This window comes from Lissotriton helveticus, chromosome 1_1 (genome assembly GCF_964261635.1).
Source record: "Lissotriton helveticus chromosome 1_1, aLisHel1.1, whole genome shotgun sequence".
Taxonomy (NCBI): domain Eukaryota; kingdom Metazoa; phylum Chordata; class Amphibia; order Caudata; family Salamandridae; genus Lissotriton; species Lissotriton helveticus.
Genome location: NC_136057.1, coordinates 2,139,408,829 through 2,139,421,633, shown reverse-complemented (window position 1 = coordinate 2,139,421,633; position 12,805 = coordinate 2,139,408,829). Strand labels below are relative to the sequence as shown.

The window sequence follows — 12,805 nt, the reverse complement described above, 5'->3', positions numbered from 1 at the left end:
AAGCGTGGTCAACGATTATTGTACACTTGAGAGAGCCTCAAGATGGGGAGGCAGAGGTGGTAAGTGAGTCACAATTAGCCCCAGAGTAGGTACCGGGAAGAGGAAACTAACAGTAGACACATGGTACTGCACTTCAGTTGATGGTTATCATACTCCAGGTGAGAATACAGACAAAGGACATTAAGAAATGAAAGGGTGGGTGGGAAGGAGGGAGTTTAGGTTTGAAGAAAATGTTCTATAGACATTATAGCAAAGGTGTAAAATTGAAATCTGACCCTGTCACAAAAGAAGCGTTCTGAATGTTATATATCCTATGTGAAGTACAAGTGGAATATTCTGTGAAATGCCAATAAAGAGTGTTTTTATAATTTAAAAAAAAGTCAAACAAAAATATCTTGACTGGGCGAAGGCACCAAAAGTATTTACTTGATGAGAGGACTTCCCTAGAAGTAAAATGTTCTCTTTTTTCTTTCAGAGCTTTTCCTGCCAAAACGAACCGGTTGTGCAGAACCTTGGCTTCGGGAGGACTTCTTCAGATACAGTCTGCATTCAACTGTGCCCCACTGGAGGATTTTGACTTCCATTTTAGAGACTTAGGGCTGGATTTAGATATCGGCGGACAGGTTAGTCCGTCATAACGGTGACAGATATTTCGTCCGCTGAAACCTAAATCCAATAGGATATTATGGGATTTATTTTTCGGAGGACAGAGTAACCCGTCCACCAATATCTAAATCAGGACCCAAGTTTGAAAGTAACATCCATGAACGGGCCAAACTCAATTGATGTATCTGATGCATGCTCCATCATGGTTGGACTGAATTTGCGCTTAAATCCTGATCACATACAAACAGTACTTTCTGTAGGAGCTTCACTTTTTCTTGGTGCTTTCACTCTTAAATCTTTTTTAAAATTCAAATCACTGGTTTCCTTTCTTGTACTTCTGTCATTTTGCTTCTTGAATTATTCTCTATTTTTATAAATTAGAGTAGGGTTTTATTGTTTTGTATTTTCTATTTTTCAACCGTTTTGGTACTTTTTAATGTGTTACACATGTGGAGAAGTGTGGCTCAGGGGTTAGAGGCAGCAGACCCGGAAGCTGAGATCGGTCCTGGACCAGGGTTCAATTCCCCGCCTCGGCGGGTCTTGGGCTAAAAATTCCACGGACTCGATAATTCTCGCCCCGGTGCCTCCTCGACTCACGGGTTCACACTCTGCGACTCTGGGCAATAGCTTGCTTAATCTCCACAACGGCCCCTCGCGGCGGGATGCCTGACTTTCACCTTGTGGATACCCTGCTATCTCACAGGGGAATACCAGGAAGGGTTCCCTAAGCAAGCGCCGGGAAACCCACTGCGGGTAGCTGTGCGCTATATAAGCTCAACTACATTTACATTTACACATTTTCTCTGAGTTACGTCTGTCTGCTCTGGCCGTAGCTACCAGGGTATGATATCATGTTTAAATTATTAACACATTTGACTGAACCCAACAGATCAGTGAATTTATTACTTTTGGTGGTCTACCATCAGCTCGAATTAATAATTAACTTTCTTACAATTTTACAATGTAGGCAATATTCATCTAGCGGCTTAACTGCACAACTGTAACCAGGAAACCTGGGCGCAAATCTCAGCTTTCTCATTCGATCAAACAGTACGATCCTGGGCAATAGACTCTACTACACTGTGCCTCACATTTCTTGACCAACTAATTTGACAGTGGCTTGAAGTAATTCAATTTAGACAATGCCTTATACATAAATCATAAATATTAACCCTCTATGGGCTAACAGGCAATAATAGTGCTTCATATGTAAAGACAGAGGCTGTATATAAAGGATCAATGTCAAAATGATATCTCTTGGTTCACTCATAACAACTTTCTCAGGGTGCAGAGGCATTCTTAAATGCTTCTACGTTGAAGTTTGAAATTATTGTTTCAATAAATATCACTTGATAAGGTTAACTAATTAAAATGCAAATTATTTAAATTATTAGTTAAAAATGTGGCACGATTAACGTAAAATTCAAAGCTGAAATGTAATTAATTTAAAATGTGCAAACTGCAATAGGCAGGCATAGCTATGTGTATACACCATAGAAATACTAGGAAGCAAGTTGCCTTTAAATAGAAGTGAACCCAATATTGATGAACTGTGCACAAATATAATTTAAAAGTCTGACCTTAATGTGACATGCTTAGAAATGTTCCTCATAACTGCAGCATGTTCCGGTATTAATCAAATGTATTATTTTACCAAGCCACATACTGTTTGTAATGATTAACTTCAGATTTTCACACAATTTCACATAATAGAATAGTTGCACATTCGAAACAATTTTTCTTGTTCCTAATTAATGAAATGCAGTACTAAACAGTCTTTTGCGAAGTTAATGTTTCTTTTATTTAGCAAAGTTCATTGTGTACTTAACTTAACTACATAAGAATGCCTGTAGCTAACTTGTAATAAAGCTTTGCAATACGCAAGTATTTTTGTGGGAAAGGAAGAGCCGAACCTGCTCACACATGAGAGCTGCCATTTGATTGGTCCAAAGAGGAAGAAGCCTGCTACAATGCCAGCAACATGCCTTCATGTCTTTTAAATTAGAGCGGGTTCCTAGTTAGTTTCAATGCCTTTTCCTATGTTTTTCCCGATGCTTTCCTCCTCTCTGTACCCACCTCCTGACAGTTGTGGTTACTGCTGCTTCTGTTCATCCTTACTTCATTTTGAGGCTTTATTTTTGCAGATTGCTACTGCAACTGGATGATCAATTACTCGAATTACTGAGAATCGGCGGAGTTTCATGAAGTTCTTCTGCATAAAATTGGCTTTAAGCTTTAAAGATTAATTGGCTAATGCGGATACAGAAAAGACTAAAAACATAACTTCAAATCTCTTAATGAGAATAAAGCTTTTAAAATGCATTAAAACTCTCATCATTGATTTTTAAAGGAATAATGTAATTATAATGAAATGTGTTTACATTTTGTCTTTTATGATTTTGATATCGAAATAAAGTCTTTAAAACCTGAAACCTGACTGAACTTGGTATTGGATTTGAAATTTGCTTGTGATGCCGCAATAGCTATCTGAATCATAATACAGTGGCAAAGATCCATCACCTAGAGGAGATGAGACCAGCTCGGGAACAAGGCTTAACCCTGCAAGTGATGGTAGTTGAATTGTTGAACCATATTATCTAATTTTGGCCCCAATCCACACTATCACACTCATGTAGTAATAAAACCTCACGCATTCAATCACCTAAAGAGGTTGACGTGACTTTTTTCAATTTCAAAGAATTATCACATTTTAAGTGGCATTTTAGCCTGATTTACACTTTAAAAACTTCTCTCGCGTTTCACAGGTCCATTAGTGAGTAGCTCATCCAGCAAACGGTCTTTCTTTGAATTTCTGCGAACTGTAATCCCGATTTGATATTATAATTAGATCAGAAGGACCACAAATCCCTGAATACAAAAGGGAATCAATGGACTGGATGAATTACTTATGCATGAACTGGGAATCCTGAACACTCTGCATGCTAACCTTTCGAAGATGACTGTGTCGTTGTGGTCCTCCCCCAACCACCACCTCCTCACCCATCTCTAAGTATGGCATCATTCAAAGGCACAACAGTAAACTTAATAAAAGCAGGTGTTTTGACACACTTCAGCAATCTTCAGAAACCTGGAGACATGGTCATGCTGGTTTAGAAAGCATAACATGTTCTAACTCGAAATATAAACAGCAGACGCTTTCATGGGAGAATGCAAAATGCATGAACACTTTTAAGAGTATCTTAAAACTCAGGAGTGCCACATATGAACAAAGGTGTGCGGGCATCCCTGGCATGTATGACAGCAGCTCAGACAGACCTGCAGCGCCCTTGGCGGACCTGGCGGTCCTCTTCTTTCCTTCGGCCATGTCACCTTCTGTCAAACACAGCCACTGCCCATAGCCCTAAACCACCAATGTGAAACACTCTCATCTCTACCACTCACGGATCGCTCTAACAGGAAGTGAACGCTGCGTGTCAAGCCTCGATCTAGACACTAGCTAGGTCAATATATCAGAGAAAGAGAAGAAAGACTAAAATAAAAGCTTGCCTCGGACTACAATGAAATTGGGCAAAGCATATAGTACACATATTAACGAGAGCTTGCCCATTAGTATTGTTTTTCAGGATATCCGCGACTATTCCACTTCCTTTACAAGAGTAATTTATTTCTCAATTGCTGCTACGGCTACACAGGTCCCAACATCTTGAACACTAGACCGTACATCAAATGCAGTTCCTTGGACATAACAAGATGGCGGCCACGTGATGCGTAGTGTAAGGCATGCACATTCACGCCACGGGCTAGACATTAAGCTTGTGCTGGAGATTAATCTAAGTAGCCGACTGTCACATTTGTTCAGTGCTTTTGAGACTCTCACGTCGAGCAGGTAAATAATAAATTGTGCTGTTTTCAATTTATGTTAATTACTTATGATGAAATATTTCTACTCTTCGTTGTACTACTTGGTGTTCACTTTACTTGTCTGCCTGCTTTTCGGTGGGTATGAGTTCCAAATGTATCACGAATGTGATCTCGAATTACCCTAAACGGCATCCAGCATTCTTTCTTCTGTTATGGAAGTGCATTCTGTGTACTGGTTTTGTTCAGAAATCACTTTTTAAACGACCAGAAGCGTTGTTTTTAAGCATGTATATCCGCAATGATCAATACCGGTTTTAAAGCCAAGGAGCTCTTGGGTGAGATTGACGGGTGGGAGCAGGGACTAGAGGTAATCAGAATTTGGACTTTCAGGTTCCAACATAAAAGTATGACAAATAATACACACGACAGGTGATGGTAGGAACGAATAAATGTGGAAGAAAATGTTGAGCATCACACAGGCTGTTCTTCAAGGCATGAGCTACTAATGCTTTTTAAAGAGCAATACCTGATTTTATTTTATTTTTCTCTCTGTAATCAGGTAATATACCCTAGAGGTCCCCCATGTGTAAGTTACACCTGGTATGTGCGGAAAATGTCTCATTTAGGTTATTTTATTATGCTTTGTGCATGCAGGTGCAGAATAAGTCCTCTGAGGGCTTCGATGTTCAGTGAGCTTGTCATGTGTATCAGCCACACAAACATTTAATATCACAGGAGAGTGCCCAGTCTGTTTAAAACTGATTCCCAGAGAAAGCAATTGGAGCAGGAGGGTCGAGGTTTGAGATGAAGGAAGGTGGATGGCAAAGTAGCCTATCATTTCAGTGTTCTCTTCACTTACATGTCAACTTTTCACAACAGAAAGAGGGAGATTTACAAAAAGAAATGGTAATTTAATTCTCCCATTAGCTTACGTTGAATGAGAGGATTTTGTAAGTGAGGGGAATCTAATTCGAAGTCATTTTTGGCTTTATAACATTGCGAGTCTTGCAACTAAATTTTTAAAGTTGGCATATATGTCCTAATGAGCATCTTGTTTTAGAAAATAAAGCCTAGCGTAGTTTTTGTTTAATGCACTTCCCTGTAGCTTTGGTCTTATGGCTTACTGAACACGCGACCCACATATACCCATCATACTACAAGCGTTGCACTGATGTAAACTAAAAAGTGATGGGTGGTGTAGAGGAGTGAAAGGAGGTAAAATTAATTTAATGTTTCTCAGTATTAAGTCAAAATGACTGATCTTGAGTTGACAAGAAGTACCATCATTATGACAGAACCAACATTTTACCAATGTGTGAACGCACATTCTCGTATGGATGCCCAAAAGATGCTGAAAATCGCTGTTGTATTGTCTGGGCCACCTTTTCAACAAGCTGGGCAATGTTTATCATCCCATGGATGCACCCAAGTTGACTGGAAATATTAGTGTTAAGCGAGGACCAGCAGTCGACATGTGATGGGTAATGGGTATATTAATGCTCCAATGGATGCCTGCAGATTGTAAAGAATTATCCCCATTGCGAAGGCCTGTATTTTACTATGATGTGACTGGGTAACATGCAGAGGATTTCGAACATTTTTGCCAAAAATGACCACAATTGGACCAGATCCAGCATTTTACCTGTGGTGGGTATCGAATCCTGGATGCCCACATCTTTGCAAGAAATACCAGCACTGTACCAAGGTCAACAGTTTACCTTAGATGGCATTGGGTATACCATTGGGCATACCATTATCCCACTTTTCAGGCATGCATACACTCTCATAGACAGTGACATACATGCATACAGAGAGGTTGCTAGATTTCAGTAAGTCACTGCAAATCATACTGTGAGAGGCCATCATCTAAACTCTGCAACTTACTTTTACTTGGTAACGTCTTTTTATTTGTCACTTAGTGAAACGAAAGCAGGTATTGTGAGAAGTTGTCCTGGTATATGATGTTCACTATTCTAGTGAGCACCTTGCACCAGTCCAAACAACCCTTATGGTGATGGTTGTAAGTCAACCTTATAGACCAGCTATCCTAGTGGTAGCGTGGACAGAACAGTCTTAGGCTAAAAGACTCTTGAGGGCATGTAAAGCCAGCTGTTTACCACATGTAACCCCTTGAATATCAAATGAAAGGACACCACATAGGATATATATAAAATATATATGTATTTATTTACTAATACACTCCTCTGAACTCTTTATGAGATCAGAGGCAAAAGCACATCACAAGATACTTAGTCAGAATACGTTAAGTTGAACAATTTACAGTTAGGCCCTAGGGGCGAAGCAAACCATATATTAAGAAAGTGGTATAAGTACCACGTCACGAGAAAAGGAAAGGCATAGGGCCTATAGAATCCCTGGGGCTACACTATCTGAACCTTAGTTTAGGAGTGGGAGGCCCCCAGGCGGCGCGTGCAGTGTCTTTACACACATGCGTGAGCCAATGCAAAGTCAATGGGAACTTAGAAGTTAGATAAAGAAGGATTTAGGACACTTCCGGTTTAGCTAGGAGGAAACAACTAAAAACCTAGACACTTAGATTGTCAATACCCTTGGGAGCACTGAAGTACTTGCGTTACCTCACCCACGGACGGTGGGTGCATAGGTGTGAAGATGTGTCGGGTTTCGTCGTTGGATCCTATGGGGACTTGGAGTAAAGATGCTGCAGGCGACCAGGAGGAAGATGTCCGGGTGGATCCAAGGGTGGATCGAGGATGAAGAGGACCTGAAAGCAGAGGGGACAGAGTCTGGGTCACTAGCCAGTGACCTGGTGGAACCAGACGACGTCGAGGAGCAATCCGGTGCTGTCTTGAAGCTTGTCTCTACAGCCACGCGGCCCAGGAGGCGTCGAGCACGACCAGGTGCTGGAGGCGAGCTGTCCCACGAAGGTTCTCGCAGATGGAGGGGTCGACTGCTGGATTAGAGTCAACAAGCCTTGGCAAAGGCAACCCACGCAGGATTCAAAGAAGGCTTCTGGTGCAGAACAGCAAGGTCTGAGGTGCCTCACCTTTGTAGGGAGGCAAGGGCCAGTCTGGGCAGCCAGACCAGCGAGGTGGTTCAAAAGGATTGTCCTCACAGAGGCTACTAGCCAACGGGCCAGCAACCGGACAACGCGTCGAGCAGAAAACAATCAGAAGGGCCCCATGCAGAACTCGTGGAGGGCTGATCTTCGGTGCAGGTGGAGCTCGGCTTCGGGGTTTCTCAATCCCCAGTGCACAGCTTCGAGGGTACCTCAGGAGCTGCACACGTAGCAAGTTGCAGGCTTTTCAAGATGTCCGGTCCCACGTGTCTCGTCGCCTCCACGGATCTCAGCTATGCTGCAGTCATGAAGAGAGGTCTCAGAGAGGTCTGGAAGTCTGGGTCTTGTCAGGCTCTCTGCTCGGGTTCCGGCGAGAACGTCGACAAAGCAAGCCGTTAATTTGCTGGATGGTGCCTGGTTGCCCAGGGTGGTAACAAGGGAGATTCTTCAGTCTTCAGCTTCAGCAGAACGTCGAAGGTCCAGAGTTTCGTGTCAAAGTTTCAATTCAGGATTAATCTAACGTCTCAGGACTTGGCTCCTACCTTTATACGACTAAAAGGGGCTGGATTACTTTCTAGGTCCCTCCTATGGGTGGGACCAGGAAGGGGGTGGTTACATCCCCTTTCCTTTGTCCAGTTTCGCACCATTGCTGGGGCTGGAGTGCCCCAGCAACCGGTTTGAACTGGGGTATGCAAGGAGCACCTAGTGTGCCCCAGGCAGTGTCTCAATCTATTCAGCCCTCCCTTTCCCAATACACAAAGTCCTGTCTGGGGTGGTGCTTGCACCTTCCCAGGCAGGAAACCTATTGTCCAAACCTCCGTGCCTGGAAGGACTCCCAGCAGCAGGAGGTCAGACTTGTGTCTGTGGCAGCAGCGTCCATTTTGTGACGCTGGGGCTCTGGTTAACTTTAACCGGGATAGTCAGCAATAACATGTCTTCTCCCTCTAGAAGGGTGGAATGCTACCCCCGTCGCCAGAATTGGCGAGGGGGTAGTATTCCAAAGCATATGACAACTTACACAACATGTTTAGATAAAGCCTAACCAAAGTTAGCATTTAACCGCGAGGATTATAATGCACTTAAGAGTATATGGTATGGCGATATCATAGAACAGCTATAAGGACATGGTTCCGAAAGCTGCAGACAGGCTCAGCTCATGCCAGAGCACCATCTCACACATAACCAAGCACTCTGCCTCCAGGATTGTTAAGGCCTGCCATAGGAGTGACTCACAGGTTACTATGTGTCTATATATAAGTAGGTATAGGACTACTATACCTAAGCAAGGGGTGATTACACGAACTTGCCCCAGCTGAGTGATCAGCCAGTTGTGTCTATTTGAGTGGCCAGCCAGGGGTGGCACAATACATGCTGCAGCCCCTGGTAGGCCTTGGTTGCACCTATGCCCTGGGCACCTATGGTACACTTGTACAGGGGCTGATAAGGTGACCCAATTCCCATTTGTAGATGTACCTAGAGTACATGGTGTAAATTTAGAGAGAGTGCATCTGGGCTGAGGGTCTGATAAGCAGGCCCACAGCGACATCTAAGTCGAAAACCAGATAAGGAAAAGCAAAAAGTGGGGGTGACCATAGGAAGCAGACCCTACTCTCCTACAGGTATGAACACCAGAAGAATTACACATGAGGATTACAGGTGTATTCAGAGCTATCTCATCCCAAACAGTATTCCAGACTGTGTTATATCCCAGTAGTAGTTTTGTGTAGTTCAGGTGCAGGATATTCAATATTTCCAGCCCTCAAGGACAGGACTATAGGGCTGGCACACGACCGGCTCCCCCTGTAGACGTTCCATCTGCCCCAGATCTTCCCCCACTTATTACGGCAGCCCCTGCTTTTATACACATCTTTTTCTGCCACTAAACACCAGTCCATGTCTCTTTCCTAGTCTCTGAGACGTGGTGCTGATTCTGACCCCAAAGACGAGCTATATTTCGTTTAGCATTCACCATATCTAGGGTCCTCCAGGTCTGCTCCATACGATACACGTCCGTGGCATCCCTAACGTTGAGAAGATACCACTTGGCCGAAGGCGTAAAATCGCCTCCACATATACTATTGATACAAGTCACAACAGAACGTCAGAAGTTCTGGATTACTGGACACTCCCAAATGACATGGAAAAAGGACCCCTCCTGTCCTTGCTTCCTTCGACCAGTTGACTCAGTTGCTCTACTCATCTTGAGCATGGCATTGCAAAACAAATAGGACCTGTGGAATATTTTAAGCTGCACTAATCGAAACCATGCTCTAATCGCCATTTCTTTGGGGGAGGCTAATGCCTCAGGCCCATCTTTGTCAGCTAGGTCATCTAGATCTGCTTCCCTGCGGTGGCGCAAGGGAAAGAACGTATCAGGAGAGTTATTAAATAACTTTTTTATAAGTGAAGCAGATCTCCCCTTGGCTCATATGATCATCTAGTAATCTGTGCTCTAATGGTGATGTCTCCGGTAAGGACCTCCCCTAGGAGGATTGTTGCTATCAGAGAATGTCACAGCTGCAGGTGTTGGAAGGTCTCTGCCATCACCAGTTCTATTCTCTTTGTAATTCAGTAAAGGGAATCACCCTCCCCTTGGGCCAGAGATCTACCACTTTAGAGATACTGATAAGGTCCCATTTATCAAAGCCTAGCCTTTTCCTCAGCGTGCCTAACTCTTCAGAATCCCATAGTGGTGTGACCTGGGTAATCCTGCCTCCCCAACCCACTGCCTTGATTGTTGTATGCCAAATCTGAACTGTATGTGTGGTTAGCCCCGCAAGGGGTTGATGTATTGGGCGAGTGTATAATGCACATAAATACCCTCCCAGGTGTAAGATGTGTCGGTCCATACGATTCGCTGGATTTTCTGGAGTTTGGTGAACCCATTGATTAATTACAGCAGATTACGCTGCCTGAAAGTATTTTGGAATATCTGACAGGGTTATTCCTCCATCATACCAGCATCTTGTCAATTTAGTCAGGGCGATACGAGGTCTCCTGTCCCATTAGCAAGGTACTGACTTCACCCTCTATGGATGTAAAATATGATGTGGGAATGGTGTATTGTGCAGCACACATAGGAAGCATGGCAGTGCCATTATTTTAAATAAGGCTGCTCTGCCAAGTAGTGAGAGTGGTAGCAATCTCCAGTGTTAAATATCGCTTTTAAGTCTTAGTATGGGGCCCTGAAGGTTATTTGTGTTGGATAGCACCAGATCTGGAGATCCTAGATAGCGGAATCCAACCCTCACCATATATGCCTTGCATCGGGGTGGCAGATTTAGCTTCTTGTCATTGAGAATAAATACAATGGATTTAGACCAGTTAATGGTGTAGCCAGAGTATTTACCGCAATTAGTGAAAATGTCTAATATTCTGCAGATGGAGGATTGTGGAGCGGCAATATATAATAGGATATCATCTGCATAGATCGATATCCTATCCTCCCATTCCGCTGTCCATCACAGGCCTCGGATCAACGGGTCCATACACACCCAGGCAGCCAACGGTTCAAAGATTAGGGCAAATATAAGGGGCGAGGGAGGACATTCATGCTTAGTTCCATGCTACAGGAGGAACACCCAAGAAGTCCAATCGTTTTCAACCACCTGAGCCAAAGGTCAGGAATAAAGAAGTTTCAGCCAGGACAGAAACCTAGGACCGAAGTCTATGTGCTCCAGGAGGGCAAAGAGGTACAACCATTCAATGGTAACAAAGGCCATACATGCGTCTTCTTTTTTTTTTTATAAATCTTTTTATTAATGCACATAAAATGAAATCATAAAACACATACAATAAATACACTGGGTTGCATCTCACACGCATTACATATATATATATATATATATATATATATGTCCTCCTGATCCAAGAAATACAGCAGAAATAATAACATACGGGTTCAGGGGTTCCTCCGACATTACTGGATCATCCGGTTCGGCAGGAGGAGCGCATATATCACCCCTATACGTATTCCAGGGCCCCCAAATCTTGCCCCATTTCTTGGGTTTCCCCTGGCCACATACACCGCCCGTTCTCTAAACATGCACCAATCCAAGTCTGCCATTCATTTCCCAACAGTAGGCGGCTGATTCGCCCCCCCACAATTGAGCGATATTACGCTTGGCAATACCGCATGCCAACGTGGCCCACACCATTCCATGGGACGAGAGGTCAGTTGGGTCCCAAACATTCAGGAGACATCGCCGCGCCTCCAACTCAAAGCTCACTCCCCACACCTCACGTACCTTGGCATGAATAGCAGACCAATACCCCCGAATGAGAGCACAGTCCCACAACATATGAAAGAACGTTCCAGCTTCGCCACATCCTCCCTTGCACGCATCACTCGCACCCAAGCCCATTCGCACCATTCGTGGGCCAGTCACATAGCAGCGGTGGAGGATCTTTAATGGAACCAGTCGGAGCCTCATTTGAATTGCAACGACCCTCTGAGAGGCCACGGCCTCCCTCCAGTCCTCATCATCTAGGATCAGTCCATCAGCTGTCCACTGGTCCTTAAGTACCACCAGGGTATCCTCCGTGTGATTAACTCGTTTTCTGTAAATCAAGGAGATCGTCTTCGTGGGAAGATGACCATCCAACACTCGATCCTCCAACGGGGAAGCCTCTGGGAGCGTCGTTTCCCCGGGGAATACCAGCAAGCAGCGTATGCCTAATCTGGAGGTAACGAAACCTCTCACTCCCTTGCAATTGATATCGTTCCTGCAAAGTTTCAAACGGGAGGATGCCATCCTTACCCCAGAGATCTCCTACTCGGGAAATCCCAATGAGGTCCCATTTGTCAAAACCCTTGGACTTCCATAAACTGCCCAAGCGTTCAGAATTCCAGAGAGGTGTAGCCAGTGTGATCTTCCCCTCCCATTTGAGGGAGCGGTTAGCCTCATGCCAGACCTGAACAGCAACCGCCGCTGGTCCCACCAGGGGAAATTGTCCGCGCCTCACATACAGTGCCCTAGTAAATTCTCCCCCGGGAACCTGACCGCGGTCCATGGTATAGCCGGGGTCCAACGGCGAGCCATAAATGGCCTGATTAACCGCCGCCAATTGTGACGCCCAATAATACTTAAGGATATTAGGCAGAACGATCCCCCGTCAAACCACGGCAACGTCAATTTCGCAAATGCGATTCGGGGCCTACCGTCCCAAAGAAGCTGTCTCTGGAGAGACTCGACCTCCCTGAAGTACGACGGAGGAACCGGGTCCATGGAGTTCTGGAGCGCGTATAGGAAACGAGGAAGAGCCATCATCTTAAACAGAACAGCACGACTGAGAAGAGAGAGCAGAAGCGATTTCCAACGAGTACTACTGCATCTTATT

General features: G+C 44.3%; 2 protein-coding genes across 3 annotated transcripts in view; one reads left to right on the top strand and one right to left on the bottom strand.

Moving 5' to 3' along the window:
• Window positions 1–4,032, bottom strand: part of RPAP2 (RNA polymerase II associated protein 2) — a 564,035-nt gene extending 560,003 nt beyond the window's left edge. The window contains exon 1 of one of the 2 annotated variants that reach the window (XM_078646326.1): window positions 3,883–4,032. In XM_078646326.1, the coding sequence (XP_078502452.1) occupies window positions 3,883–3,931 (49 nt within the window). In that variant the 5' untranslated portion in view covers window positions 3,932–4,032. The remainder of the gene's footprint in view (window positions 1–3,882) is intronic. The other variant, XM_078646327.1, reaches the window with a different exon arrangement.
• A 232-nt stretch (window positions 4,033–4,264) lies between these two features.
• The window catches only part of GLMN (glomulin, FKBP associated protein), a 394,839-nt gene continuing 386,298 nt past the window's right edge, over window positions 4,265–12,805 (top strand). Inside the window, exon 1 of the mRNA XM_078646323.1 lies at window positions 4,265–4,453. The gene's annotated coding sequence lies outside the window, so the exon portion shown is untranslated. The remainder of the gene's footprint in view (window positions 4,454–12,805) is intronic.